Here is a 27,364-nt window from a genome sequence, read left to right as displayed (position 1 = left end):
GGTCGCGGTTCTGAATACTTCACGGCGCTTCTCCATGTGAGGGCGGGGCCGTATGCGGAGACCTTCTGCAAACACAGGGACCCTTTCAAGTAGGTGCTGAGTCTATGTGCATAGAGCATATCCTGAGTGGGCGCCTGGGGGGCTCAGTCGGTGAAGCGACTGCCTTCCGCTCAGTGTGATTCCAGAGACCGGGGGTCGAGTCCCCCATCGGGCTCCCTGCTCAGTGGGGAGTCTGCTTCTTCCTCTGCCCCTCACCCCGCTCGTGCGCGCTCTCTCTCCTTCTCAAATAAGTAAAATTTTTTAAAAAATTAAAAAATATATATATATCCTGAGCCCTGGCAAGCACACAGAGAAAGGGCACGTGAGAGGGACCACGGGTGCGGCCACATACCCTGACATACCCTCAGCCGTGAGCCTGCTTCTCCAGCACGCATCCCTCCTGCCCCCTGCTGTTGCCAGGAGACTGAAGTCCGGGAGAGGGACCAGGTCGCCCCCCAAGTGGAGGATGGACCTGCTGCGGAGCCAGTGAGAGCAGATCCTTGTTTTTGTTATCTCACGTGTTAGTAATTTGACTTGGTCAATGAAACTTCATCTTCTCATATGCAAGATGAAATTCATTCATTCTCCCTTTCATTCAATTACTATTTATTGAATGCATATCGTGTGCCAGGAGCTGTGGCAGGAGCTGGAAATGGAGGGGGAACACAACAGACAGGGTCCCTGACCTGTGGTGCTTACAGTGTAGTAAAGATAGACATTAAATCATCAAACTGCTCGCTAGTTCTGATAACTGCTGTGATAGAAAGTAAAGGATGCTGGGGACACCTGGGTGGCTCAGTTGGTTTGGCGTCTGACTCTGGAATTCAGCTCAGGTCAGGATCTCAGGGTCCTGGAATCATGCCCCACAATGGGCTCTGAGCTCAGCACGGACTCCGCTTCTCTTTCTCTCTCCCTCTGCCCCTCCCCCCACCCGCACCCACTCTCTCTCTCTCAAATAAATAAGGGAAACCTTAAATTAAAAAAAAAAGGTAAGTCAAGGATGCTATTAGCATATAATAGGTGAACCTAAAGAATGGGGCGGGGGAGGAAAGGGGAAATGTTAGGTCAGATTTTTTAGCAAAACCCCGTAGGGCCGGTGTGAGGATTGGCAACTCAGGGAACTCTTCATGCAGGGTCGGTCTTTAAGAGCAACAGGCAGCCTGACATACAAGAGGGACACTCTGTAGTGAGGGTGTGGGAGCAGGTGAGTTTCAGCCAGAGGGGTTCTATTCAGCCACACTGAGTGGGGAGACTGGATCTCTGTCCTATATGTTGGGCATTAGTGATCTCTTTACAGTCTGGTTACCTCCTAATAATTCTGTCTTCCCTGGAGGCCCATATCGTGGACAATGTTCAGTAATAAACTTCAAAAAGATTAAATTGACTGACAAATTTAGTTGCTGCTACTTGTGGTTCTTAATCTTCATGACTTTCAGACCTTTCTACACTTATCGTCTTTGTTATATGTCATTGTTGTGGGCGCTAGAGCTGGAAAGAGTTAGAAACCATCGCATCTTAGCTCTTCATTTTACAAAAGTGGAAACCGAGGCCCAGAGAGAGTCGATGCCTTGCCCAATGTCATATGGCTATTATGAGACAGAAGTGATATTAGAACTTGAGTCTCCAGACTTCTTTACGCTTTCTGCTCGAGCCATCATCTTTTTCCTCTACAAGTGTCTGACAGTCAGGAAATGGGGAATTCAAGCAGACGTAATGTTAACCTATTAGAAACCATTTTCAATAAAATCTGTCAGAAAGCAAGCGACTCTGGCAGGAGAGGGTAAAGGAAATGAAATAGGCATACATTTTTCCACAACATTAAGAGTTAAAGAAATATCAAATTTGTTCTTTTTCTTAATTACATATGGTATCAGCCAGTTTTTGGAACTTCTCCCATCCCCCCAACGCCCCCGCCCACCCCATCTTTGCCCCAGTCTGGAAATACCAGAACCCCTGGACTTATATAAATCAGGGGGGGATAGGAGGGGCCTGGTTCTCAGCTTCTGTTGAGGGAGAAGCTTTGGGGGTGGCCGGCTGCTCCAGCAGTTTGTTTGCTCTGCCCACCACCACACACGCAGCACCGAGCACCGAGTACCGTGCACCGCAGCCAAACTCAGCACTGCCCCGATGTCGATGCAGCAGAAGACTGTGCAGAAGGGTCTGTGGCCCAGAACCCTCATCCCCTCTTTCAGTCCGTGGCAATCGCATCTCCACCTGTCGGGTTACTCCCCTATTCAGTCCTCGCTCCTACTACTTTTGCTGGAATTTACTGTTAAACCATAACGATTGTTTGTGGGGCCAACTACTCCCATCTCAAAATTCTCTTCACTTAGCGAAAATCACTCAAATACAAAAAGCAGTTTGCCATCCTCAGAGCTAAGATGAGCCCGATGTCTGGATCCCTAATGATCTTTCCTCCTCTCAGGGCGTGGAGGTCAGAGGAGCAGAGAAGGGTGATGTTGTTAATATTCTCCAGAAAATCTGAAGTTGCTAAAAACAAAAACACTAAAACTAAAAGACATTGGTTACTTTCATCCTCTATCACCCCATTACCTAAGGAGAATTCTGTTTAGACGAGTGTTCCATCCACCTGCTTGTTGACAATGACCTTCGGACATTTTTGGCTTCTAATTCCTCATGGCCTCCCTCTCCGGTCTTCTGGCTGTTGGCCTCACAAATGAAGAGGGTCCTCCAGCTCCTGTCCTTGGTCCTCTTCTTCGAGGACTCCAGCACTTCTCCAAGTGAATGTGCATGTGAAAACTGTGGCATCCCGCTGAAGCCCAAATTCTAATTCCTTAAGTCCAGAGTGGGGCGGAGACTCTACGCTTCTAAGTGGTCCCTGGGGGACACTGAGGCTGACCTTACGGAGTACCAAATGTTTATCTTTCTGAGAACGCTTATCTCCTCGTATTGTAAAAATAAATTCATATGTATTTAAGGGGGTTTTCTCCTGCATTTTAAACTATTGCCTGAGTGCAGCTAGTTTCTGTCTGTCCATCTTCGGCTTCGTTTCCTTCTCAAGCTTCAGACCCACATATTCAAATGCTTTTTGGCTGTCTCAGTGTGGATCCTACCAGCATCTTGGCAGGACAAGAGCAACACTTTACTCATCATCCTCTTAAGTAGCTCCTTCCTGGCTGATCCCGCTTGCATTAAAGATATCACAAAGAGGTAGAATTTCAGTATAATGTCCACCAATTCCCCAGAGCACTAAACACACCCCCAAAACATGCCAAGTGTTTGTTGACTTGGCAAAATCAAGGATATCACTTTGAGGCCATAGCAAATGAAAAAAAAAAAAGCAAAAATCTGGTTTGGAAGCATTCTCTCACATTTGCTTGTGTCATAAAAGGAACTGTCAAGGCAGTGAGCCGCGTATGGTTAGACAGGAACTGGTTCCTATAAGACAGATTTTCAAGAACTTGTCTAGACTTCCATTTGGTAGCTCCCTTTAAAGTTCCATTTAGCACATTGCAGAAGGAAGCCCTCCATGAATATTTGCTCAGAGAAGACCCTGTAAAGGGTTGATCCTCTGTTTTCTCTGAATCTCATAAGTTTATTTGGTGTCTTGGCAAGAGGGATATGGTCAGATAGCAACAGCAGGAAAGCAATTCCAGTAGTTTACTTGAGACTCATACTAGAGAGTTTGTGTACAGTGGTATTCAGTAAAAAGGTTCTTATTTGGCTGCTCTTGTATGTATTAGAATACCACATAGATAACAAGGATATATTCCTATCTATCATCTATCTATCTATCTATCTATCTATCTATCTATCTATCTATCTATCTATCTTCTATCTATCAATCATCTATCTATCATCTATCTATCTATCTACACACATACATATATGTACATACACACCGTGATGGTTAATTTTTTTGTATCTACTTGACTGGACTCTAAGCCAGATGACAGGCTTTGGAATTTTTGCTGTGCCATTTTTTAAAAAATTAGTTTAAGGGTAGGATTTAGTGATTCATCAGTTGCATATAACGCCTAATGCTCATTCCATCAAGTGCCTTCCTTGCCCATCACCCAGTTACCCCTTCCCCCACCTCCCTCCCCCAGCAACCCTTAGTTTGTTTCCTAGAGTTAAGAGTCTCTTATGGTTTGTCTCCCACTGTTTTCATTTTATTTTTTTTCCCTTCCCTTCCCCAATGTTCATCTGTTTTGTTTTTTTAAATTCAACATGAGTGGAATCATATGGTATTTCTCTTTCTCTGATGGACCTATTTTGCTTAGCATAATACCCTCTAGCTCCACCCACGTCATTGCAAATTCCTGTGCCATTATTTGAGTAATTTCTCTGTATCTGTTCTTGTAAGGCAGAGTGTAGGAATTACCCATTTAGGTCCACCTGGGGTTTTTTCATGGGCTATGCTAGACATACGTTCGGGGCAAAATGGTGACACAAGGTGAAGAGTTGTCAATGCTATTAATTAAAGGAGAATTTGGAGGGGATGGAAGATGAGGACAGTTTTCATAGAAGATGCTAACATTGGTGCGGATCTATCACAACCGCCTCGCAGGCGTGTCCCTAACACCGATCTCTTCCCCCGGCAGCGCAGGCCCTGCAACACTGTCACAGTAAGCTTTCTAAAAATCAAGGCTGATCTTAAGGCTCCTTTGAATTCATTTGGCTCTCCACTACCTACCTGATGAAATTCAAAGTTCTTCACAGTATGGCCCCATCTCATTCACTCCCTCCTCACCTTACCCCCTACTCAGTGCACGCTCTACTTGTCCACAACTCCCCAAATGTCTATTTTAGGGGTCTCTACACAATATGCCTCCAAAACCTTTCCTAGGAGTTGTCCATGGACCTCAAATTACAGATCCCTTCCATAGACACAGACTGTAACACTCATCGACATAGGGTAGAGAACCTGAAAATGGCTGGTTTTTGTTTAATATCTTGAATTGAAAAACATATTTTTAGGTTAGAAAGCTGCATTAAATTTGGGAGGGATGTCTAGTAAAATAAAGCATCTTTAGATATAAAAGTATTCCTTTAGCTACTATTATAGAAAATAGAGCAGATCAAATGTAAGTCTATTCATAGAAGGACATTTAACCTATGAATTTAAATTTGGAAAGGAGTAAGAGTAATTAAATTCAGATTTTAAACATTTGTTTTTTCCATGCTGGGCATGTAGCCTAATGCGGGGCTTGAACTCACGACCCTGAGATCAAGACCTGAGCTGAGATGGAGATTTGGACATTTAACTGACTGATGCACCCAGGTGCCCCTAAATATTTTTTAATATCTTTAAAAGATCTCTCCGTTCACTTACTTAGATTTGAGAGGATTGATCGAATGAGTAATTGGGAGAAGGATTTACTGGCTCACAGCCAGAAAAAGGCCAATGCATTCTGAGGCCGTTGCTGGGAAACAGAAACTAGACTGCACAGGCTTCTTAGGCACCCCCTACGTTTCTGATGAAGCCTAACATGGGCTATGTGGCCCTGCTATTTCCTCTTCATCTCTGCAGGTGCTGGGACTACCTTTAGGTCTTTACTCCAACATCACCTTTTAAGAGAGGCCACAGGCAACTTATATAAAATTACAATTTGCCTTCAACTTCTGGTACTTTCTATTGCTCTTTGCCACTTTCTAATTTCTCTTTAGCTTTTATCACAATGAAAAATGCTATATGTTTTCCTTCTTTATTCCTCTGTCTTTCCCTCTAGAATATAAGCTCCAAGTGAGCAGGGATTTTGGTCTTTTTTGTTCACTGCTGTCTCTCTAGTGTCTACCACACAGTAGGCTTGCAATAAATATCAGTGGAAGCCAATTCATTCTTTAATAACGAGTCCAATTCGGGAGCCTAGATGTCCTCAACGGTGCTTTTTCCTGATTTTCCCACTCACCTCCTGTCTGCTCCTCTAGCACTCTGTCCTTGACCAAAGTAACGTCATGATCGATCTGACATTAAAGCTCACATCTTCCTTTTGGGATTTATTAATTTCAAAGTGTTTAGAGATGATAAGTATTTTGATAAATTAAAGTTCTGCACGTGCATCCTAAAACTCAACCACACACATGCAAGTTAGGAAAGATTTCACTGACAGCAGAATGTGTGAAAAACACAGGACTTTAGAGAACTATTAATCAGTTCAATGATTTAGTAGTGAGCTGAGGTTCACAAAAAACTAACCAGTAACATAAATCACCTGGTGTAGTTCTAGACTGCATTAACAGTGCATCGAGTTCCTCCATGTTGACCTGGTCAAATGACCAAAGGAATTTTGTGATGAGTCCGGGCTGCCACATTCAAGAGTGCTCTACAGCATGTTCAAGAGAGAGGGGGCTGGAAATTCTACTATGTGAAAGATCTGGGAGTTGGGAAAGAGAACAGTAGGAGACATAATAGACGCCTTCAGTATCTGAAGTGTCTTCATATTGGCGAGAAACTGGCTCTTCTGTGGGGTCTTAAGGATATTTGGAAATCTATCTTGGCCAAATAAAAGGGAGCCCTTTTTAGCCTGTCGAGGTGAGCCGGGATGGTAAGTCCTTGAAGGTTCTGACGCAGGCTGGGTTTGGTAGGGAAGATACGGAAGTAGGTCATAGCTTAGTGACAGCCACAAATGTCACTCTCTGGGCTGAGTGGGTGGCTCCTGGTGAACGTCCTGCTCTCCCTAGCCTCTGTTTGCATGCTACCTGTCGCCACATGGCATTTTAGCTCATCGTGTTCTTTGTTCAAGTGTCTATGATTTGTTTTTTGCTTTTTTTTTTTTTAAGAGCGAGAGGAAGAGCGCGTGTGCCTGTGTGCGCGTATGTCGGGGAAGGGCAGAGGGAGAAGGAGAGAGAGAATCTTAAGCCGGTTCCACACCCAGGCCAGCACACCCACCCCCCATGGGCTCCATCTCACAACCCTGAGATCATGACCTGGGCCGAAATCAAGAGTCAGACGCTTAACCGACGGAGCCATGCGGGTGCCCCAGTGATTTGTTTTATGCTTTAACAAATCCTTTGTTCCTTCAGCATTGCAATCAATTTTATTTGATTTTCACACTGCTAGCAGTTGTAGGAAGCCTGTCAATACTGGCCTGGCGTAGACAGAGGTGTTTGTATCGTGCACGCCCTTCACTGCCTTTCATTCTGGATCAGTCGGACCCTTCTAACATCTTGGACTCATCCTCATGGCAGATGAACTAAAGTGGCCTATATAGAACACAAAGCCAATACGATGCTGGGAAAACAGGATTCCAACACACCAGATGAAGGGACTGATGGTTAAATCTGGTGCTGCAGAGAGCTCTTCCCCAAATCCACTCCATCCTTGCAGAAGACTGCAGGGACTCTAAACAAGGGGGAGGCCCACTTGAAGGCCTACTCTCAAATACGTCTTCTTCCGGTCTTTACTCTCTCTTCCCTTCCTCCTCTCCCAATCTTTTGCCCCCAACACACAGAACAGAGTATCTGTGACTACTCATCATTGAGCACTCACAGCACCATTACTATCAGCCACTTAGGGCTGTGGATAGCTGTCAAACACCTGGAGTTTCTTGAATTCTTTTATTCTGTCCCAATATCTAAACATGATATTCTTTTGCTACTATTTACTTAGGATGTCTATACCCTGTTCGGTACTCTTCTGGCACAAAGTAGGTGCTCAATAGACATTTGCTACTGCATAAACCCCAACTACTTACGTTCTTAGTTCAAGTTACCATTATCTCTGGCCTAGATTCCTGCAGACCTCTTCAGTGGTCTTCTTGGCTCTAGTCTTGACCCTTCTCCACAGTTCTCCACAAAGCCAGCAAGAAGGATCTTCTTATGATGCTAGTCTGATCATTTCATTTCCATGCTTAAAACTCCTCTGTAGCTCCACCGACAAGTCCTTACTTACCACAGCAACCAAAGCCCTCCATGATGCCTACCTTCTCTTAGCCCTCCCGACCTTTTCACCCTCTGGTCACAGCCCCACAGGCTCTAAATCTTGCCATCTTCTAGTCTGTTCCAGATATCCCTCCCCAGTTTACATTCCTTTCTCCAGGATTTGCCAACACTCTGGATTAGGGTAAAGCCCTTCTGGCGTGTTTCCATGGCCCTCTATCCTTGTTCCTTTAATGGTGATCATTAGACTGTAACCTCCCTGAGCTGCAAAGCAAATCATATTAATTTCAGCACAGTGTCTGGCCAACAATAAAGGCTCATTAAATGTCTACAGAGAGCAGGAACGTGTTCAGCAAGTTTGTGCCTGTTTTATAGGACTCTGCTGGCCCTTCCTAAGATGCAGCACAAATACATGAAATGGGTGGCAGGTGAAGAGCCAAGTGAACAGAAGTTTATTTCTTGGTCTACCATTAACTAAACAAATGCTTTAGAGGAGGACAGGAAAATTAAAATTTTAAAAGTCCCCCAAACTAGCACAAAGAATAATTTATATTTTACAATATTTTCTTAATAATTTATTATTGTTTTTATAACATACTATTATTCATATGTATAATTTCTTGATCAAGATCTAACTTATACAAAATATGAAAATGATAACTTATGCACTTCCATATTACTTTCACATTAAAAATAGAAACTAGGCATTGTAAAACTTACGCAGTTTATCATGGAATATAGGAAAGTATTCAAAATCTGCAAGGTCTATATTCAAGTGTCCTGTAAGCTACTTATTAGCTGTATGATTTGGAAGAGGTTCCCTAGATGGCTGAATGTATCTCCTATTGTACCTGGCACATAGTCAGTACTAAATTGTTCCCCTGACTTGTGGTTATAAAGCAATCTGAGAATACAGGGGTTCATTAAGACACAACGTTTCCTTTTGCTTTTGAAATAAAAGGGAGACATTAATTTCTTGATTCGGTTTCACTTGAATAAAACAGCTACTTTTAAAAAAAAGATTTATTGGGGCGCCTGGGTGGCGCAGTCGTTAAGCGTCTGCCTTTGGCTCAGGGCGTGATCCCAGCGTTCTGGGATCGAGCCCCATGTCAGGCTCCTCCACTGGGAGCCTGCTTCTTCCTCTCCCACTCCCCCTGCCTGTGTTCCCTCTCTCGCTGGCTGTCTCTGTCAAATAAATAAAAAATCTTAAAAAAAAAAAAGATTTATTTATTTGAGAGACAGTGAGAGGGAGAGAGAGAGTATGCCTGTGTAGGGTGGGGGGAGGAGAGAATCTTAAGCAGGCTCCAAGCCCAGCATGGAGCCTGATGCCAGGCTCCATCTCATGACCCTGAGATCATGACCTGAGTGGAAATCAAGCAGGACGCTTAACTGACTGAGCCACCCAGGCACCCCAAAACAGCAACCATTTTTAGCAATAGATAATTCTTTAGTTATGATAATTAACATTACCTTTAAAGAAATGTAATTTTATATCACTGACATGCAGACCTTTTCTCTTCAGCATCTTTTAAAGAAAATAAACTTATATTTTAAAATATTAAACAGATAAGAAACAAACCAGCAACTATGATGCCCCAATGAATCCTGAAAATTTATTACTTGGGAGAATATCAGATATTGATCCTTCGTTTTACAGCTCATGATAATAATCAGAAAATATACATTTTGAAATGAAAGTCAAAAAAAGAATAATTACATATAATACATATTACAGATATTTTATTGGTACATAAGCAAAGCAGTACTAAAAGCATATTTATGTGTCCACAGTAGTGAACATGGCAATTTCTGTTTAAAGCTGCAGCAACTCAAATCCTCCTTGGGTCAATAAAGAAAGACATATCGGAAATATATTTAGGGCTATCACCATGTCTGGCTGTAAACCTATTTTTTAATCTTTCCCTCCCCCCATATATATGTATATACTTTATTGCCTTTATATTTCTGCTGGTTTAATATAATTAGTATACTAAATAGTTATCTGCATTTATTTGGTTTCTAAAAATATATAAAATGCATTGGAATAGAGCTCCTGCAGCTTTCAAGCAGTGTCCTGGCATCGAAAGCTTATTCTGGAAATGTAAAGCAGCAATACTGAATAAATAGTGATTGTTTTGTCTTCTCCACACAGCTGATGGCCTTCACCCAAAACTTAAAAATACTGTAGCAAATAGTATAAACATGCAAAAAATGGACATAATATAAAAGTAATACTTATGAGCTAAATTTTAATACAATATAGATTAATAAAGACAACTTTAGGTAGAAGAGGGATGGGAACACAGCATTGTTATATACATATAAATTAAGGCCCAATTTTTCAAAGGCAATGCACACAGGGGAATGCCCATTTGCCCACATCCTTTGCACACCTGAAATCGAGAGTTTTCACCTTTTCCGTATCACTTCCTCAATCCATTATTATAGTTCTGACTTGGAGAGATGTTCACAGAAATGGCTTTAAATGAAGTTTCTTTACTCAAAAGACCATTTTTCTCTTATTCACAAAGAAAATGTCCAGGTACAAAATTTATTTATGCTCTGAAAGCAAGTGCTTTGTTTTTCTTAAACACTATTAATAATCACATTTCACACCATAAATTCTTTATTTTTGCTGTTTTTAGCTCAAGTTTATGATTAATTTGAACCATGGGAATTGATGATTACTTCAGGGATGACTGAGGGAATTAAATGGGTAATTCCTATTAATACCAACCAAAGTCTCACATATAAATTCCTTGTGCATTAGGACAAAAATCATGCTAATTTAACCAAAATATCTCATTAAAAAAAAAAAAAAGGACTGAGGCAACCCACTATGGATCATTCTCTGAGGATGCTAGACACTCAAAAGGGTCAAATATACCAATGTTATTTCAAATCATTCCTTAGTAAGAAAAAAAAATTATCTTCTAATGTATGTAATACTTAAAGGAAATCATAATGAAACAACTTGCAGTATAATAATAAAACCCCTTATAATCTAGTTTAGTATTTAGAACCTGAATATTCCCCCAGATGCAAAATTTTATATTTGGTATTTTTGTATATCATTGCCTGCTATCGTCCCCTCCCCCCCAAAATGTATTCAAAAGATGTGGCACTTAATGTAACTCCTCTGTGTTCACAATAGATAAAAATGATCAGGAATAGACTACATTATTTTTAAGATATTCTAGGGAAAAAGAGTTTTCTTCTATTTTAAAAAGACTTAGAAAATATTTCTTAGAGATGTTCTTTCAGAAGTAATATAACTGATTAAAAAGTATAGCTGCTCAATATATTTATCAAATTCACATTTATATATTCTTCTCATCTAGGAAATAGTACTTCTATCTGTAATTAGGTCCATAAAGATTATTTGGCATTTGAAAATTCAGACGAAGTTGTCACAATGCTGCCAGTCTTAAAGTTATTAGGTTAATGTTGATAATAATTTACAATAATTCAGCTGGACACTGACTTTGTGTTTTTGATGGCATACCAAGGCATCTTTGCAATTAAAAATTGCAAAGTTTAATATATCTTCAGTTTAACATTTTGTTTTAAATAGAATGTGATCAATTTATAAAAATGTTTTTCTTTGTGAATAAGATCTTAATTTGTCTGAACAACAATAACAAAATGACTCTTGGTATAGGATGGAACCCTTTAAAAATAAGGCATATATTGGGCATACATAAATCATTACTGTCACAAAATCTACAAAGTATCTTGATTTTTTTAATTCTAATTTTTAAATATGCGTAGATATGAAATAACTATCATAAATTGAGAACAAATGCATATAGGTTGTGATTATGTAGGTAAGAATAAATTATCTCTCAAGTTATTTGCAAAATAGTATAATGGCAAGGTCAATTTGGTAACTCCAAGAACCCAAAGAAAAAAATATCTTTAGTTGAGGTCTGCCATTTAGCTGGACTAGAAAAGGCAACTCTGCATTATTACTTTCAGTTCTCTAGAAGCTTCTATATATTTTCATAGCCATTCTTAAAAATTTTCACTGGAAACCTAAATGCAGCATTCTCAGCATTCATTTAAACCAAAATAAGTCAAATGTGTTAAAACATCCAAAGTTGCCCTCATGCATAAGATATAACTTACATCTTTTTATTGTTACCATGGCATTAATATACTAATCCACTTTTACTTTGTTGCATGTAAGTAATACAGAGAATATATTTTCCTCAGAATTAAAAACTACTTTAAATTTCAGATTAAAGTCTTAATTATATTGTACCATATTTTGATCAGAGGGAATGTTAAAAATGGCAAAATGGTATCTGACCACATCCATCCAGATACTACTTGTGAATCTTAGTTAAGTCACTACTCATGGGAGAGGTGTTGACTGATTTTTGGTTTTATAAATAAACAAGAAAATATATGTATAATTGGGAGACTCATGCCCTGTAAAAGCCAAGCCCAAAAATGAGAAAGAAAAAAAAAAAAGAATTTAACTTTATTTCCTTTGTAAAAAATACCTGACTCCAATGTACTTTCTATCTCAGTGATTGGAGAAACAGCAATAATCCATAAAGTACAGAGTGAATTATGTGCAAGCAATAACTTACCCATGGGTGCTTACACCAACAGACTACACGTACGAAATGGGTTATTTTAAACATATATCACCAGTAGATCAACCAGATATCTATAACTTATGTGTTATGGCAACTCTGAGGATCCATGAGATTAAAATGACTAAAGCAGGGCAGAAACAAAACACGTCATGGATCAGGAAACCCCATGCTGTTTGGACAGATATTCAACAGTTACATTCTTGTTTAAAGTGTCTGAAGTACTGCAGTACTTTAAACACACAATTTACCTCGTGAAAATATTTCTCTTCTGGTATGTGGTCATTCGTATACTGGAAACATCGTAAAGAGAAGATCCAAGTCCACATTAAAACTAAAACCTGAATTATTTCACCTAATGAAGCAATGGCTGGGACAGGTACACAAAAGAGATCCAAGTGGGTTCCTCTGGAGTAGCTTTGATGGTGGAGCACCCCATGACACTTGTGTAGCTGTAGATCAGCAAAGAGGGGAGTCTGGCAACATGCACACACAGTCATAATCACACAATATATAAGGTAATTCAGTCACAGGAGAAGTATTAATAAAAAATATTAAAACATCAACTTTCACCCATTAATCGATTATATGGAATAAATTAAACTAAGCCAGTCGCATATTTCTCTTCGCTCTTAAGTCGTGGTTTTATTTATGTATACACACAGTATAATACTTTCCTAACATTCTCAAAATGCTACAAATAAAAATGAAGGCTTTGCATTACAGCTGCTGGACAAAAACGTCAACACTGTCGATGTGTGAACACACACAGTTTCTTTGTTCTTTAGCATCAGTGCACAGGGTATGGCTCCAAGTGGTATGCAATTTAGGACAGAAAAAAGATACGGTGGCTTGTGAAATAGATCCTCTGTTCATCATTGGCACAAATCAAAGAAGGAATTTGTACTGTCCTTGGTACCTTTATTGGGTCTCTCCCCTAAAGACAGATAATGTTATACATATATGCCTTCAGGATTAAAACCAGATGAGATAGGATTCTGTAGAATACGAAGATTACTGGGGAGCTGCCGAGATGAACCAGGCCGCTTCAGGGACCCGGACTGGAATGGTGCCTCTACACAGAAAACAAAGAAAGCCATTTGGTAGACTCAGCAACTTGAAGTAGTCAGCAATATGAAAAATTAGAACTTTGCCTAATTCTTCTCGACCCTCTCTGTTGATAAAAACAGTTTTCAGTGATTTCAACATCTTTTTAAAAAGGTGAGCATTTTCCTTCTCTTTCTTGGTTGTTAAGACGATATGCATCTTTTAAATATCAGCAAAGATTAACAATAAAGACTTTTAGGAGAGGAAGAAGGGGCATTAGGAACAGAAGCTAATAAAACTCAACAGACGGTGACTCACACATCAGGAAAAGGTGTTCTAAAGAAGCAGTTTAAAACAAACGATATAAGATTTGGTGATTACATGCCCACCTAAGTAAATCAACAACCTAGATGTTACTGACTTTCCCCAGAAGCAGGAAGTACATCAATTTTTTTTAAGTGACCCAAGCTTTGAACGGTAGGATAACATTTTAACTGAATACAAGTAGTTTATTCAAAGTTAACCAGTGAGAATAAAGTAAAGAGAGCAGAATTCTCAACACCTTACCCCTTTCTATGTCTGCGTGTGAGGCCTCTACTTCAATGGGCTCCGCTGGCAAAACAGTAACTTTTGTCCCTGTCTGTTGGATAAACTGCTGGAGATTGACTTGCCGCAGCTCTTTAGTCAACTGCTCCAGTTCTTGTTCTTTGTCCTAGATGGAAGTTAAAATTTGTCTTTTTATTTGAAACTTCACTCTTGGCCAGCTAAAGACATCCCAGTGATAGCCCGTCTGCTACGGGGGCTGGATGTGCGATACACACTTTCACAAGAATGTCTTTAACAAACCGGATTAATATTGATACAATGGGCTAAAAAGAGGTCATTTTTGCTCTGGGGCCCAGGCCAAAAAATGAGCAAATAAAGGACACCACCTTCTTCAGTCCGTTCTCTTAAACACGATGTTTTCCTCTGTTAGGAATACACTATGCATCTGATGAAATAAATCTATGTCTATAAACTTTTATGAATAAAATACTATTTGCCATCCATCCCAGTGTTTACAGCAATCTTGCTATAAGCTGTTCACAATTAAATTTCCCTATTGACTTCATAACTGACTGCAAAAGTTATAGTCATTTGGTCCATGAGATTCAGAGAAGTTCTTGTTTTTGGTAAACTGTTTACATTTTCATGAGATTCATTATTGATATATATTAGAACACGAGGAAAGCAAGATTCCTACAAGATTTTCACTGTGGGGTTCTTAAATCCCTGGCAAAGACAGGTCTGAGAACTGAAGATCCTTAAAGAAAGGAGATCAAGTTTGGAGAGCTAGAAAGCTCAAAAACAAGGAGAGACATTCTATGATTCGAATGGCTGTTCTTTCACTCCTTTACTGCACTAGAAGAAAAAGTGGCAAGGCCTCACCCAGGCTGAGTGTGTCTGAAGATGGGTAGGGGTAGCGAAGAGATACCAGAAACGAGTGCTTGTTTCCTCCACTTGCCTTGAGTGTAGGGGGCACTTGGAGATATGTTAGTCTGATTATGAGATACTTTCCAATGGGTAGTGAGATTTACTAGCAATGACTGTCATAGATTAGTGTTTCCTGTAAACAAAACCAAAGGCAACCCAACTTCCAACTGTATCCTTTTTAAGGGTCAAAATGAATCCAAATAGCATAATACCGACAAATCAGAGGTTATCAGAGGTTAATCAGAGGTTAACAACCTTCTACTGCATGAGAAATTCTTGATTTTGAAAATTTGGTGGTAGTTTTACCTCTTGACTATAGTTAGTGGCAGAGAACAGAAATCACGCAAGTTCTTCTTGAAACCTCAGCTTTCTCTGCTTGTAAAACTGCTCATATTCTAAATTAACTCTATTCAAACTTCCATGTGTACTGGTATTATCTGGAGATCTTACTACAATATAGATTCTGAATTTTTAACAAGTGTGCCCTGAACTACATGGCTCACTCTTTGAATAGCAAGCCTCCAGCACTGACCAATACAGCAACCACTATGGAGCACTTGAAATGTGGCCAAATATAACCAAATCCAGAAATTTAAATTTATTTGGTATTTTAAAATTTATTTAATATTAATATTTAATAATTCAAATATTATTTATATGTAGTATGTTAAAATATTATTTATATTTAATATCTCTTTGCAACTCCCCTAACATCACCACATTTTCTTTTCAAGAATGGGTATCTGAGAAATGCAAATTGAGTGATCAGGATCTAATGGCAAAATATAATTTTCTTGTATGTGAACCAGAGAGGGAACCTTTGTGCCCCTCTCCTCAGGAAAGCAAAGGAAAGTAAGTAATGTGGAGAAAAGAAGGGGACTATTTACATCTCAGGAAAGATGGGGTGAGCAACAATGGAGAAGTTAGGGATAAGCAGTCACCTAGCCACACAATCCTTGGTAAACCAATCTGCGGTAATCTCTTTTGGCTTTGGTTTCCTTATCTCTAAAAGGAGAGAAGGTCATATTCACTATCTCATCATTAGTGTCCATGCCAGCTCTGAGATTCTATTCTCTGTGTCCAATTACCTAATGTTACAATTGCCACAGTAAGACACCTCTTTCTGTGGAGCCAGGTAAGTGTGGCTTTAGCTCTCATCTTTGTTTTGGTCTCACATCTTAGCTTTGTCATAAGTCACAGAAATTCTAAGAAACTTATAAACCAAGCTAGGTTTCTAATTTTAAATGTAAGAGAAAATGGACAGTCATTAAAGAAAATGCCAAGAATATATTAATTCTTTTAAACAGATGAAACATTCTTTTTGTAGAAATGTTCCTACCTGTAATCGTTTGGTGGCTTGTCCAAGAGATCTTTCTACAGCTTTAATGCCATTTTCCAGCCTCAGACTCTGTTGGCCTTGAATGTCAATTTCTCCTTTGACCTTACCAATCTTTCCTTTAACCTCTTCTTCATTGACTTGTGCCTCCTGAACTTCCCGTTGTAATTTTTCTGCTTCAAGACCGCTTTCCATAGTCTGGATCTGAGCCAAATAGTCCTTTAATTTACTCTCGCATTCTGTTATTTTCTGTCTTATTTCTTGAAGTTGATCCTTCAGCTGTTTTTCATTTTCCTGTTCAATCTGCAATTCATTTTCCCAAAATTCTTCCTCTTCAATTTCGACATCATTTCTTTTGATCTTTTGCTCCAGGCGGACAATTTCCTCTTCAAGGTTAGAATTATATTTTTGCTCCCAAAATTGTATTTCTATTTCATTTGATTCTAGCTCTTTCTCAATGGATTGAAGCTTCTCCGTCTGCAGCCGGATCAGCTTCTTTAATTCATCTGCTGTCGTTTTGCAGTTATTCAGCACCTTTTGCTTAAATTCAGTTTCTTTACCCTTTCCAAAAATGTCCATTAATCCTTTGGCACCTCCTGTAAATGTTAATGATTTCCTTTTAGGTTCTCTCCTTTTGATTGATTTGTCAATCTGAGGCCTCAGTTTAGCCAGGGGGGGCAAACTCTGCCTATATAAAGTTCTCTCCGGAATTCGAGCCACGCTGTCTGAAGTGGGTCGCTCACTGAGAGATGGCCCCGTTCGACGTAAAATTAGCTGTACATCACTAGCATACTGCCCCCATTTGTTTAAGGATATAATAGGATTTTCATGAGGTGCTAAGTGTCTTTCAGTATCTCTCCATTTTTCTATAAGAGTGTACCTTCCAGTTCGACCTAGATAAAAAAGATAAGAATAAATTGTCAAAGTGGAATATGCAATAGCTAAAATAATGCAACAGAGGACACTATTTGATAACTATGTCGTCTTGATTAGCATCCAAGTCCAGTCCATGCTGCCTTTAAAACTTCTCTTGAAGACAAAAACAAAACCCCCAAAGCAAACCAAACCAAAAAACAAATTCTCTTGAAGATATGTTAACAGCATAAAATCATGGGATGTGAATTAAATATACTCTTCTGACTTGCTTAAAAATTCAACTTTATACTTTAAACCTCAGTGAAACTCTTACATTCTTGTCAAATGCCTGATTGCCTAGACTTTCTTGTTTGGGGCAAGACCTCCAGCTGAAGCAAGACACCAAGATGCCCCACTGGAAGTCATGAGGGCCTGGTCCCAGGAACTAGGCAGAACTTCAAAACTTGAATATATTTCCACTTTGTGAATCCCTCTTCTTTCTCTGCACATTAGAACTTGGGAAGGTTGGAGGCCCCACTTTCCTCCTGAAGGGAGGTATGGAGCCAGTGGACAACATGCTACTCAGCTCACAGGTGGCTGTACAGGTCTCTCCTCTGTCTCTGCATGAGGGCTTGGCCAACTCACAGCTCACACAGCTGGTAGCTTTCTGCACACCTGTGGCAAATAAAAATCACCTCAGTGAAAACGACCCTTCAACATAATTTTGTATAAAAATAGGGGCCTGAAGAGAAGTCTTCTACAGTTTTGGTAGTTGTAACTCCAAAGATTCTTCTTAAAAAAATTTAAAAGGCAAAAATATTAAAAAAAACAAACACAATAAAATCATATTTAAGTAAAAGTTACACTGAGCCTAACTGGTAATTACAGAAGATCAAGTTTCAGAAAACAGTATAGTATCATTACCTTGAACACACTTCCTAAATATTTCCATTTAAGGTGGGTGGGTCAGATGTATTATATTTTGTTAGAAGTGTCCACTGGACACCTGAAACTAATATAAATGTTACACGTCAATTATATCTCAATAAAAAAGTATCCGTTACTACTTAGCATTATTACAAGGAAGAAAATACTGATCCTGTCATCTTGCAATTATAACACTGGAATATACAGCTATTGATTTATCCTCTTTTTCAATTTCATGAGCTTCTGAACCAATAGTAGTTATCTTCTCAGTTATTAGGGTCAATAAATGGAGGTCTGGATACATATATGTGTGAATATCTGTGTATAGAATTCAGAAGTAGCACATTAAGAGTGATATTGCTCTAAACATAGGCATATGTTCTCCTTAACAGAAACTGAATCTTGGGTACAGCTAAAAAGTTGCAGCTTGCGAGGCAAACAGACTGGAGTTTTAATCCCGGGTTTTAATTACCTACTGGATAAATAGTGTAAGTTCACTTCTAAAATGGAGATACTAGGAATACCTCACAGGTTCTGAGAGACAGAGTCAGGCATAATAAGCACCCACCACATCGTCTGGCCCATGGCAGGTATTCAATCAATACCCAGCAGCTACTATTAATGTAAAGCGCTGTTATTCACACAACAAAAGGGGTGACCAGAGACCTCTTAAAAATGACATGACATGACAATAAGCTGACTTTAAAAAAATCCTTAAGCAACTTTTGGCAACTCCCAACAACATAAAGTTGAAAAGAGCAAAGGCTCTGCAGTCGGAAGGCCTGTGGGCAAGTTTGGCTCCCCCAGCTATTTAATTGATTTGCGCAACTTACTAAACTTCTTTTGTCTTCAGTTTCCTCATCTATAGGGTGAGAATATCATTTTCTTACTGACAGTGTTGTTGCGAGAGTCAAGTGAGATGTAAAATATAAAAATGTTTTCTAAAATTGAGCAGTTCTATACAAATGTTAGTTGTTACTATTGTCAAAATATCCGGGCAAACGAAGGGAATGAAGAAGAAACCCTTACTACAGTGGATTGGCTTCGTGGAATAAAAAATGTTTCTAGTTATTTTCAGGTTAAAAATTACTGCAATTACTCCAAGAAAAGCCACATGACAAATCTGCAAGGTTAAAACTGTTCCATGTGTACACCCTGCTTCGAAGATCACAGTACTTTGTGTTCTTGGCTTTGCTGCCTATCAACTACTTTTAGAATCTCACTCTTCTCTGGAGCTCTGTGTCCTCATCAGTAAAGTGAGGGGTTGGAATAGATCAGCAGAGCCCTCTCTAATTCTCTACCAGGCCAATGAAGCATCTTGAAGAAGAAAATGGAATCATTACAGTATACAAGTTATAGTAACAATTTTAAAGACCCTAATTTAGCAATAATTAAATAGAAAGCTGATTTTTCCAATGCTTAATGGTACCACTGCCCTATGAGAATGTCTTAGTAGAAGAATTGCTTTTACTGCCAGTTTTCCCTTTTTGTTAAATAACGCATATTTAGTGCAATTAGGCAAAAAGAAAAAAGATTCTATCCAGCAATATAAAAAAAGCTTTTATAAAAGGTAAATGAATTAATAGCTTTGATTTTATTATAAAAATTAGGTTTTACATAGGTTATGTAAAAGTTAAATCCCATAATCATTATTTTTAATACCATACTTGGCAAGGCCCTAAAGATCCTATTTCATTTGGATAGATTCAAATTCCTCCTGAAAAACTCCATTCAAAGCATTTTATTAAATGGATACATTTAGTTTTACCTTGCACACTATCTTGATGTACCCCTAGAACTTATAAAAAGGGATATCTACCTACCTACCTGCCTACCTATCTATAGCATTTGTAGTTTAGGTTGTTTTGATTATCTAGAAATGTATGCCACAATAAGTAATGGTAAATAAATAAAATACTGACTATACTTTCAAATAGTGGAAGCAATTGAGTGTACTCCCAAGGATAATTAACTTCATATAATAAGGAAAATGACATAAAGAGACTTTAATGCATTAGTGGAATCTCTTTGGATGACTGACATAAATTAAAGGGAAATAGGATAACAGATTACTCTTACTTACTTTAAAGCAGAATAGTATGTATAACTGTGCAGTAATATCGAGTTTTTGAAAATATACACCAAATCTCAAATATTCAAATATGGGTCACCCAAAAACATTATGCCCTTATTTCAACCACTCTTTCAATAGTGCAACCATTTTCTTTTTAACAATTTTAGGAAATTTCCTAGAGCCAAAGAACAAAATCATGATTTAAAAGTCACATCTTGTTATTTATTCAACAAATATATATCGAACACCAAACATCTGCCAGAAATAATGTCAGGCCCTGGGGATTCTATTAAACACCTTGATCATCAAACCTTTTTGTAAGATTTAGTTTTAACTGACATTTGGTTTTTTCTTCAGTTTCAAATCCTTCTTACCCCAAAGATGGATACAGTACATGATTCAAAAGAACATGATAGAGAGTTGGCATTAATCCCTTATGAATTTAATGTTAACATATCCTCCTGCTTCTGGACATATTAGGAGTAATGTCAGTAACAGCTTATTCTTAATCATGAATAATCTATCCAACCCCACTGAGCTTTTCCAATAACAGATACTTTGTTCCTTGAGCTATATAAACATTTTGGATTCTTACAGACTCTAGTGAACATAACTAATCCTTCTCATAATGACTTAGAATTCTTACAAGGAATATTGATCTCTGTAACAGAAATTACATTGTACCATTTTATAGTCTGTTAAATGCTTTAGATGCTTACATATATATAGATCAAAATATATATATAATATTTTAAAATATATGTAATATATATGTAATCCTAATTGGTTTTATGAGATAAGCAGTATATATGATCCTCAACTTACCAGTGAAGAAATCAAAGCTTAAAGAATTTAAAGCAATCTTCCAATCACATACAACTATCCTGCAAATTTATCAATGAATTTTCTACAGGTCCCAAGTGTAGCTATTAAGATAACTTTAACCATGGAGTGTTTATTTCATGATGACAGCGATATAACGTAAATATGTCTGAGTATAACTTGTCAGCCAGCTGTGCACAACTCACAGCTAAATCATTCACAGTATATTTTCCCAATGTGTTGATGAGATGATAATGTAATCACAGAATTACTGCATATTAATTTAGGAACTATTTAGGATTATATGATAAGCTTACTACTATTAAAAAAATAATGAAAACATAAAATTTATTGATTTCATAATGATTAACATTTATTATATCTATGTTTGTTAGGCACTATGTTACTTATTTTGCATAAATACTATTAACCAAAATAACAGCTAACACTTATCACTATACACCAGTAAGATTTGGGGGATATTTTGTTAATGTAGCATAATCTAACCCATCCTGACTGATGCACTATGAATTACATGTCTTGACAGTCATTAAAATAATCTTTTTATGAATGTGGAAAATCTAGAAAGTACTTAAAATTATGAATGATTACACTATTGTTATACATATCAAAACTGTAAAAGATGATCTTGACTATAAAAAAGTAGTAAATTTTATTATTAAGGTTTTTTATTTCTTGTTTCAATATAATTCAATCAATAACTGTATTTGCTAACAGATGCCCATTGAGGTTTTAGGGAGTATAACCAACAGAGTATAACAGTAGTTAAGAGCAGGGTTCTTGAGTCAGTCTACTGGTTTGGATCCTAGTACCCTCCTTACTAGCTACAGGAGCCTGGGCAAGTTATCTGATATCTCTGGGCCTTAGCTTGATCATCTATAAAGTAGAGATAATAACCGTGCTTTCCTCATAAGACTGTTATAAGGATTAAGTGATGTGGAAAATTTAATTCACAATCCAGTAAATGCAAAATGAGACTTTAAAACTATCAAGAATTATGGAGTGTGAAATCTTTTTTTTAAGCTTATCTAGAAGTACATAAAAAGCACTGCTTATAGTGATTACTCTTAGGAGGTAGGGTCATTTTTTTCTGCTTTTTTTCCTAAATTTCAAAACAGTCTACAATGAATAGTATTACTTTTTTAAACAGATAGAAAATTGATAAATTTGTAAATTTCTAAAATCGATAATTTATGCACAAAATTAAGTGTTAAATGTGGCAATATAAAATATTATTTTTCTTATCTTCTAAAGGATCACATAATCTTAGAGATGGATGAAACATTAGGTGGTCACCTAACTCAGCCTGTAATTTATAGAAAAAAAAACTTTAAAAATTCATTCACTTATTCACAAATATGTATTGAGTGTCTATTACTTTGGCATCGTTTTAAGCTATGAGAATAGACAATAATAACACAGTAGTGGGCAATACACAACACACGGATAAGTAAATGTAGGTCTACTGTCCATTATCCAACAGCTTTAAGGCCAGATACGCAGCAAATTCAGAACTTTTTGGATTTTAGAAAGGTAATATAGTGCTATCCTGTAGGTATGTCATCAAACATATTAAAATGTATGAAGTAAAATGTATCAATGTTCATATCAAATGGAATAAACATAAATTAAAAACAGCCTTATATCAAATCAGAGCAGTTTTTTTACCACCAAATGAGTTCAAGACATTCCAGTTATGGCTAACAAATGAAGTATGATAAACTTTAGGCTTTCAGAAATGTTTAGATTTGAAAATGCATATGTGGTCTATATACGTGGCCTATATGTAATGTTAGGAGGGGTAAGTGTTTTAGAGAACACTAGACTACGACAATAAAGAGTACGTGAGCGTATAAGCTTGTGCATGTGCATGTGTATATGTACGTGTGGTCAGGGACATCTTCTGTGAGAAGATGATATTTAAACAGAGATCCAAGGGAATGAATTATGAAGATGTCTGGGTGCAGAGTATTCTCAGCAGAGAAAAGAACAGGTGTAAAGACTGAGGCAGAAATGTCTTTGGTGTGTATAAGAAGGGACAATCAAAACTAAGTGGTACAAAATGAGGTCAGATTGGTAAGGGGATAAAGTATGGATTCATTAGGGTCCTGAAGACCACTGTATGGACTTTGGAATTTTCTGAGTAAGAAACCACTGTGGATGGGGCGGGGGGAGGGTTTGAGCAGAGGAGTGATATGATGCATATTTTAAAAGTATTACTTTAAAGATGTGCTGTATACACAAACATAGATACACACATGCAATGGAATATTACTCAGCCATAAACAAGAATGAAATCTTGACATTTGCAATGACATGGATGGAACTAAAGAGTATTATGGAAAGCAAAGTCTGTCAGAGAAAGACAAATACTATACAATTTCACTCATGTGGAACTTAAGAAATAAAACAAATGAGCATAGGGGGGAAAAAGAGATAGAGAGGGGGAAAAAGAGATAGAGAGAGGGAAACCAAGAAACAGACTCTTAACTATAGAGAGCAAACTGATGGTTACCAGAGGGGAGGCGGGTGGGGGATGGGGACTAGGTGATGGGGAGTAAGGAGTGCACCTGAGATGAGCACCTGGTGCTGCATGTAAGTGATGAGTCACTAAATGAAACTAATATTACACTGTATGTTAACTAACTGGAATTTAAATAAAAACTTTTTTAAAAAAGTATTAACTTTAAAAGACATTTGTTGAGAATAGGCTGGAGGGGACCAAGATGATGCAGGGAGATGAGCTGGAAGGCTACTGCAAAAATCTAAGTGAGAAATGATGATGGCTAACAGTGGTTGTGAAGAGAAACCAGATTCTGCATATATACTGCAGGTAGTACAGATAGGATTTGTTGACGGAATGGCTGTGAGATACTAGAACAAGACAAGAATCAAAGATCACACAAAAGTTTTAGATCTAATCAATTAAAAGAAAAGGGTTTTCATTTGCTGAGATAAGGAGAAGGAAGAAATTTGAGGGTGAGCAGTAGCTAAGATACAGAGGTCGGGTTCTGACATTTTAAGTCTGAGATACCAGTTAGTCATCTTCTAGAACTGTTTACTACAATACCGATTAACCACTAGCCACATTTAAATTTTAATTAAAAATTCATTTCCTCAGTTATATGAGCCACATTTCAAGTACTCAGTCGCTGCATGTGGCTGGTGGTTACTATACTGGACAGCACAGATAGAGAACATTACTATCCTTGCAGAAAGTTCTACTGGACAGCACTGTTTTAAAACTATGTTTTATTGAATACTTACTTTAGGCAAAGCAATGGTGTAAGGATAAACAAGGAGGACCCTTATGTTAGAGGAACTTCCAGAGAAAAGAAACAAGTATTAAATAAACTATAATTCAGTATAAAATGTGCTTGTTTGAAAACTGATTTTTGGGGCGCCTGGTTTAGTCGGTTAAGCGTCTGCCTTAGGCTCAGGTCTAGGATCGAGCCCCACGGCGGACTCTCTGCTCAGCAAGGAGCCTGCTTCTCCTTCTTCCTCTGCCTGCCATTCCCCCTGCTTGTGTTCTCTGTCAAATAAATTTAAAAAATCTTAAAAAAAAAAAAAAAAAAAGAAAACTGATTTTCTTGGGGCAACCATATGAAACATAGCTTTTTAGGAACAGTCCACTTCACCTTGGACCCCAGCCCCGACCAATATGTTTCTATTAAGTGCTAACTCTGGCCCCAGTTGAAGGTGATATGGGAACAAGATCACAAGTGGGAACAGAGAAAAATTCTGAATCTTCAGTACTTTAAATGGCACCAGGCAACAAAGGAATATGAATCAGAAAACTTTTCCCTCAGTCTCCTTGATTTCTTCCTTCTCTTTTCCTCTCTAATCTTTTGTTAGCCATATTCTACTTAAGTTCTAAGCTACTTGAGGGCAGAAATACATTCTTTTCATATTTTGGGGATATTGTAAAAGCAAACGCATTTTCTGGACTATAACTTGAAACAGATGAACAGTCAAAGGCTTTCTGTTTCACATACAGATTTGAGAAGCAGTTTGAACTGTGAAATAATGGCATTTCTGGGATAGTTTATGGGAGAACCAAGATAAAATACTCGAAATTGGGAATGTGTCAAAAAGCCCAGCATCTACAGTGACCAAACACACAATGCGCTGCAGGGCGGTTTAACCACTTCCTGCCAATTGAAGTGTTTCAATTATGTTTTTATTTTGTTATTTTGTCTCATAATTTGGATGTGTTCTATTTCCACCAACTAAATATAACCTGTCAAGGAAGTCAGAGATCAGCATAGAAAGGGTTTCTTTCCATATTATCAGATACATTCAACATCTTTTTACCAAATTATGTTCTGTCTTGAGCTATTTTCTAATTTGACTCCATTGATCAGCAGCACCGAGTCAAAAAACGTTCACTGCCATATATATTTGCAGATTGCTAACTTACGTAAATATTTTTATATCTCGATGGTTTCCTGAGAGTAATTTTAGCTATCCAGAAAAATCCCTAACAATCCCTAATCAAGAGTATATCTTTGGTGCTTGCACCCCATGCGGTTAATACGTGGATTTAAACCCATGAAGGTATTCTACAAGTTGCTTTATTGTAATTTTTTTAGAAACATTTGCAGTTTGCTCAGTTAGTCAATACTCTGCTAATAGGATAAACTTTTACTGTGTTAAGCCACAGGAATTCTGGGGTTGGATGTCACAGCATTAATTTTCCCTAACTAATAAACCCCTTATTATTTCTTACAGTGGAAATAAGGTTAAAATACTATAAAACTTTCATTTAGTGTTTAAACTTTGAATACCAATAACTCACATTACAAGATAGAGAAATAGTTCAGCATGTATCAGAAGCATATTACATTTGATGCTGAGAATGTCTTACGGCACCAGAGAAGCAAGGACCAACAGTCCTCGGCTGATTGCCGGGTGAGTATCTCTCAGGTGAATTCTGAATTCAATGAAGTATTTATGATACAGAAAAAGAGTAGTTTAGCCAAGTTTGGAGTAATATCATAAAATCTCTGTAGGCAAGTTGTCAAAAGTTGTGAACTTTTCAAAAACAGCTCTGGACTGAGTTAACTGACAAAGCAAAAATGGGGGTAGACTCAGTTAAAACTTTTTAGCTTGTTCACAAACAAGTACAGTGCACCGTTTAGTCCAGATGGATAAGCACACACCTGGTACATCAGGGCATTTTCCCCTTGAAATTCTATGTAGAAAATGTGGATGCCAGATGGACAGACGCAGCTAACTGCACTCCTCGGCCACCCTGTAAGGAGTACTCATTTTCTTTTAAACCACTGCCCATGGCTTGATTCTCAAATATAACAGGAAAGTTCAATTTGACAATTGCTAATTTTAGTTTTTACTAAGCAGAAAAAAACAAAGACGAATATTTTTATTCAAATAATGTGAGGCTTCCCCCCCCCGATTTGTTGTTTCTTCTTATCAGTCATTGAAGTATATTTAAAATCTTCCATTACAGTGGAATGTTATTTTCTCTTTCTAGTTCCATTGGTTTTACTTTATACACACACATATATATTTAAAGAATTTATTTATTTGAGAGAGAGAGAGGCTGCGCGCACACACCAGAGGGAGAATGAAATGAAGAAGCAGACTACTCCTCCCCAATAGGGAGCCCGATGTTGGACTTGATCCCAGGACCCTGAGATCATGACTGCGAGCCAAAGGTAGATGCTTAACCGACTGAGCCACCCAGGTGCCCCAGGTTTACTTCATATATTTGAGGCAATGTAACTTGTTGTATGTAAGTTTACAATTTTTTATCTTCCTTTGAATTAAGCCTTATATATATATGCTAATATAGTAAGTCTCTTCTTTGTAGTGCCCTTTGTTTTAAAGCTATTTTTTAAATATTAATATTCCTAAATGACTTTATTTTGGTTAGTATATATGTAATTGGGCCTTGAGACAAAACACCTCTTAGTTCTTATGTTTTACCTTTTTTCTATCTTTAGTTTTTTATTTATTTTTATTACGAAGTACAGTTGATCTACAATGTTATATCAGTTTCAGGAGTACAACACAGTGATTAACAATTCTATATATTACACAATGCTCACCACAGTAAGTGTAGTTACTATCTGTCACCATACAATGTTCTTAAACTATTATTGACTATATTTCCTATGTTTTACTTTTCATCACTGTGATTTATTTTATAACTGGAATTTTGTACCTCTTAGTCCCCTTTACCTATTTGCCAATCCCCACAACCCCTCCTCTCTGGCAACCACCAGTTTGTTCTCTGCATTTATGAGGCCGTTTTTGTTAGTTTGCTTTGTTTTTCAGATTCCACATATCAGTGAAATCATT

General features: G+C 37.9%; 1 protein-coding gene across 4 annotated transcripts in view; it reads right to left on the bottom strand.

Annotated features, from left to right (window-relative positions):
* Positions 1-12,345: 12,345 nt before the first annotated feature.
* Positions 12,346-27,364, bottom strand: part of RASSF8 (Ras association domain family member 8) — a 113,748-nt gene continuing 98,729 nt past the window's right edge. For all 4 annotated transcript variants that reach the window (XM_045811784.2, XM_045811783.2, XM_045811781.2 and 1 more), the window contains 3 exons: positions 16,345-17,234; positions 14,100-14,244; positions 12,346-13,560 (listed from right to left, as the gene is read on the bottom strand). In XM_045811784.2, the coding sequence (XP_045667740.1) occupies positions 13,439-13,560; positions 14,100-14,244; positions 16,345-17,234 (1,157 nt within the window). In that variant the 3' untranslated portion in view covers positions 12,346-13,438. The remainder of the gene's footprint in view (positions 13,561-14,099; positions 14,245-16,344; positions 17,235-27,364) is intronic.

This window comes from Ursus americanus, chromosome 25 (assembly GCF_024610735.1).
Source record: "Ursus americanus isolate L20-20 chromosome 25, mUrsAme1.1.p, whole genome shotgun sequence".
Taxonomy (NCBI): domain Eukaryota; kingdom Metazoa; phylum Chordata; class Mammalia; order Carnivora; family Ursidae; genus Ursus; species Ursus americanus.
The sequence above is the reverse complement of the archived record's forward strand: the minus strand, read 5'-3'. Positions and strand labels throughout refer to the sequence as shown.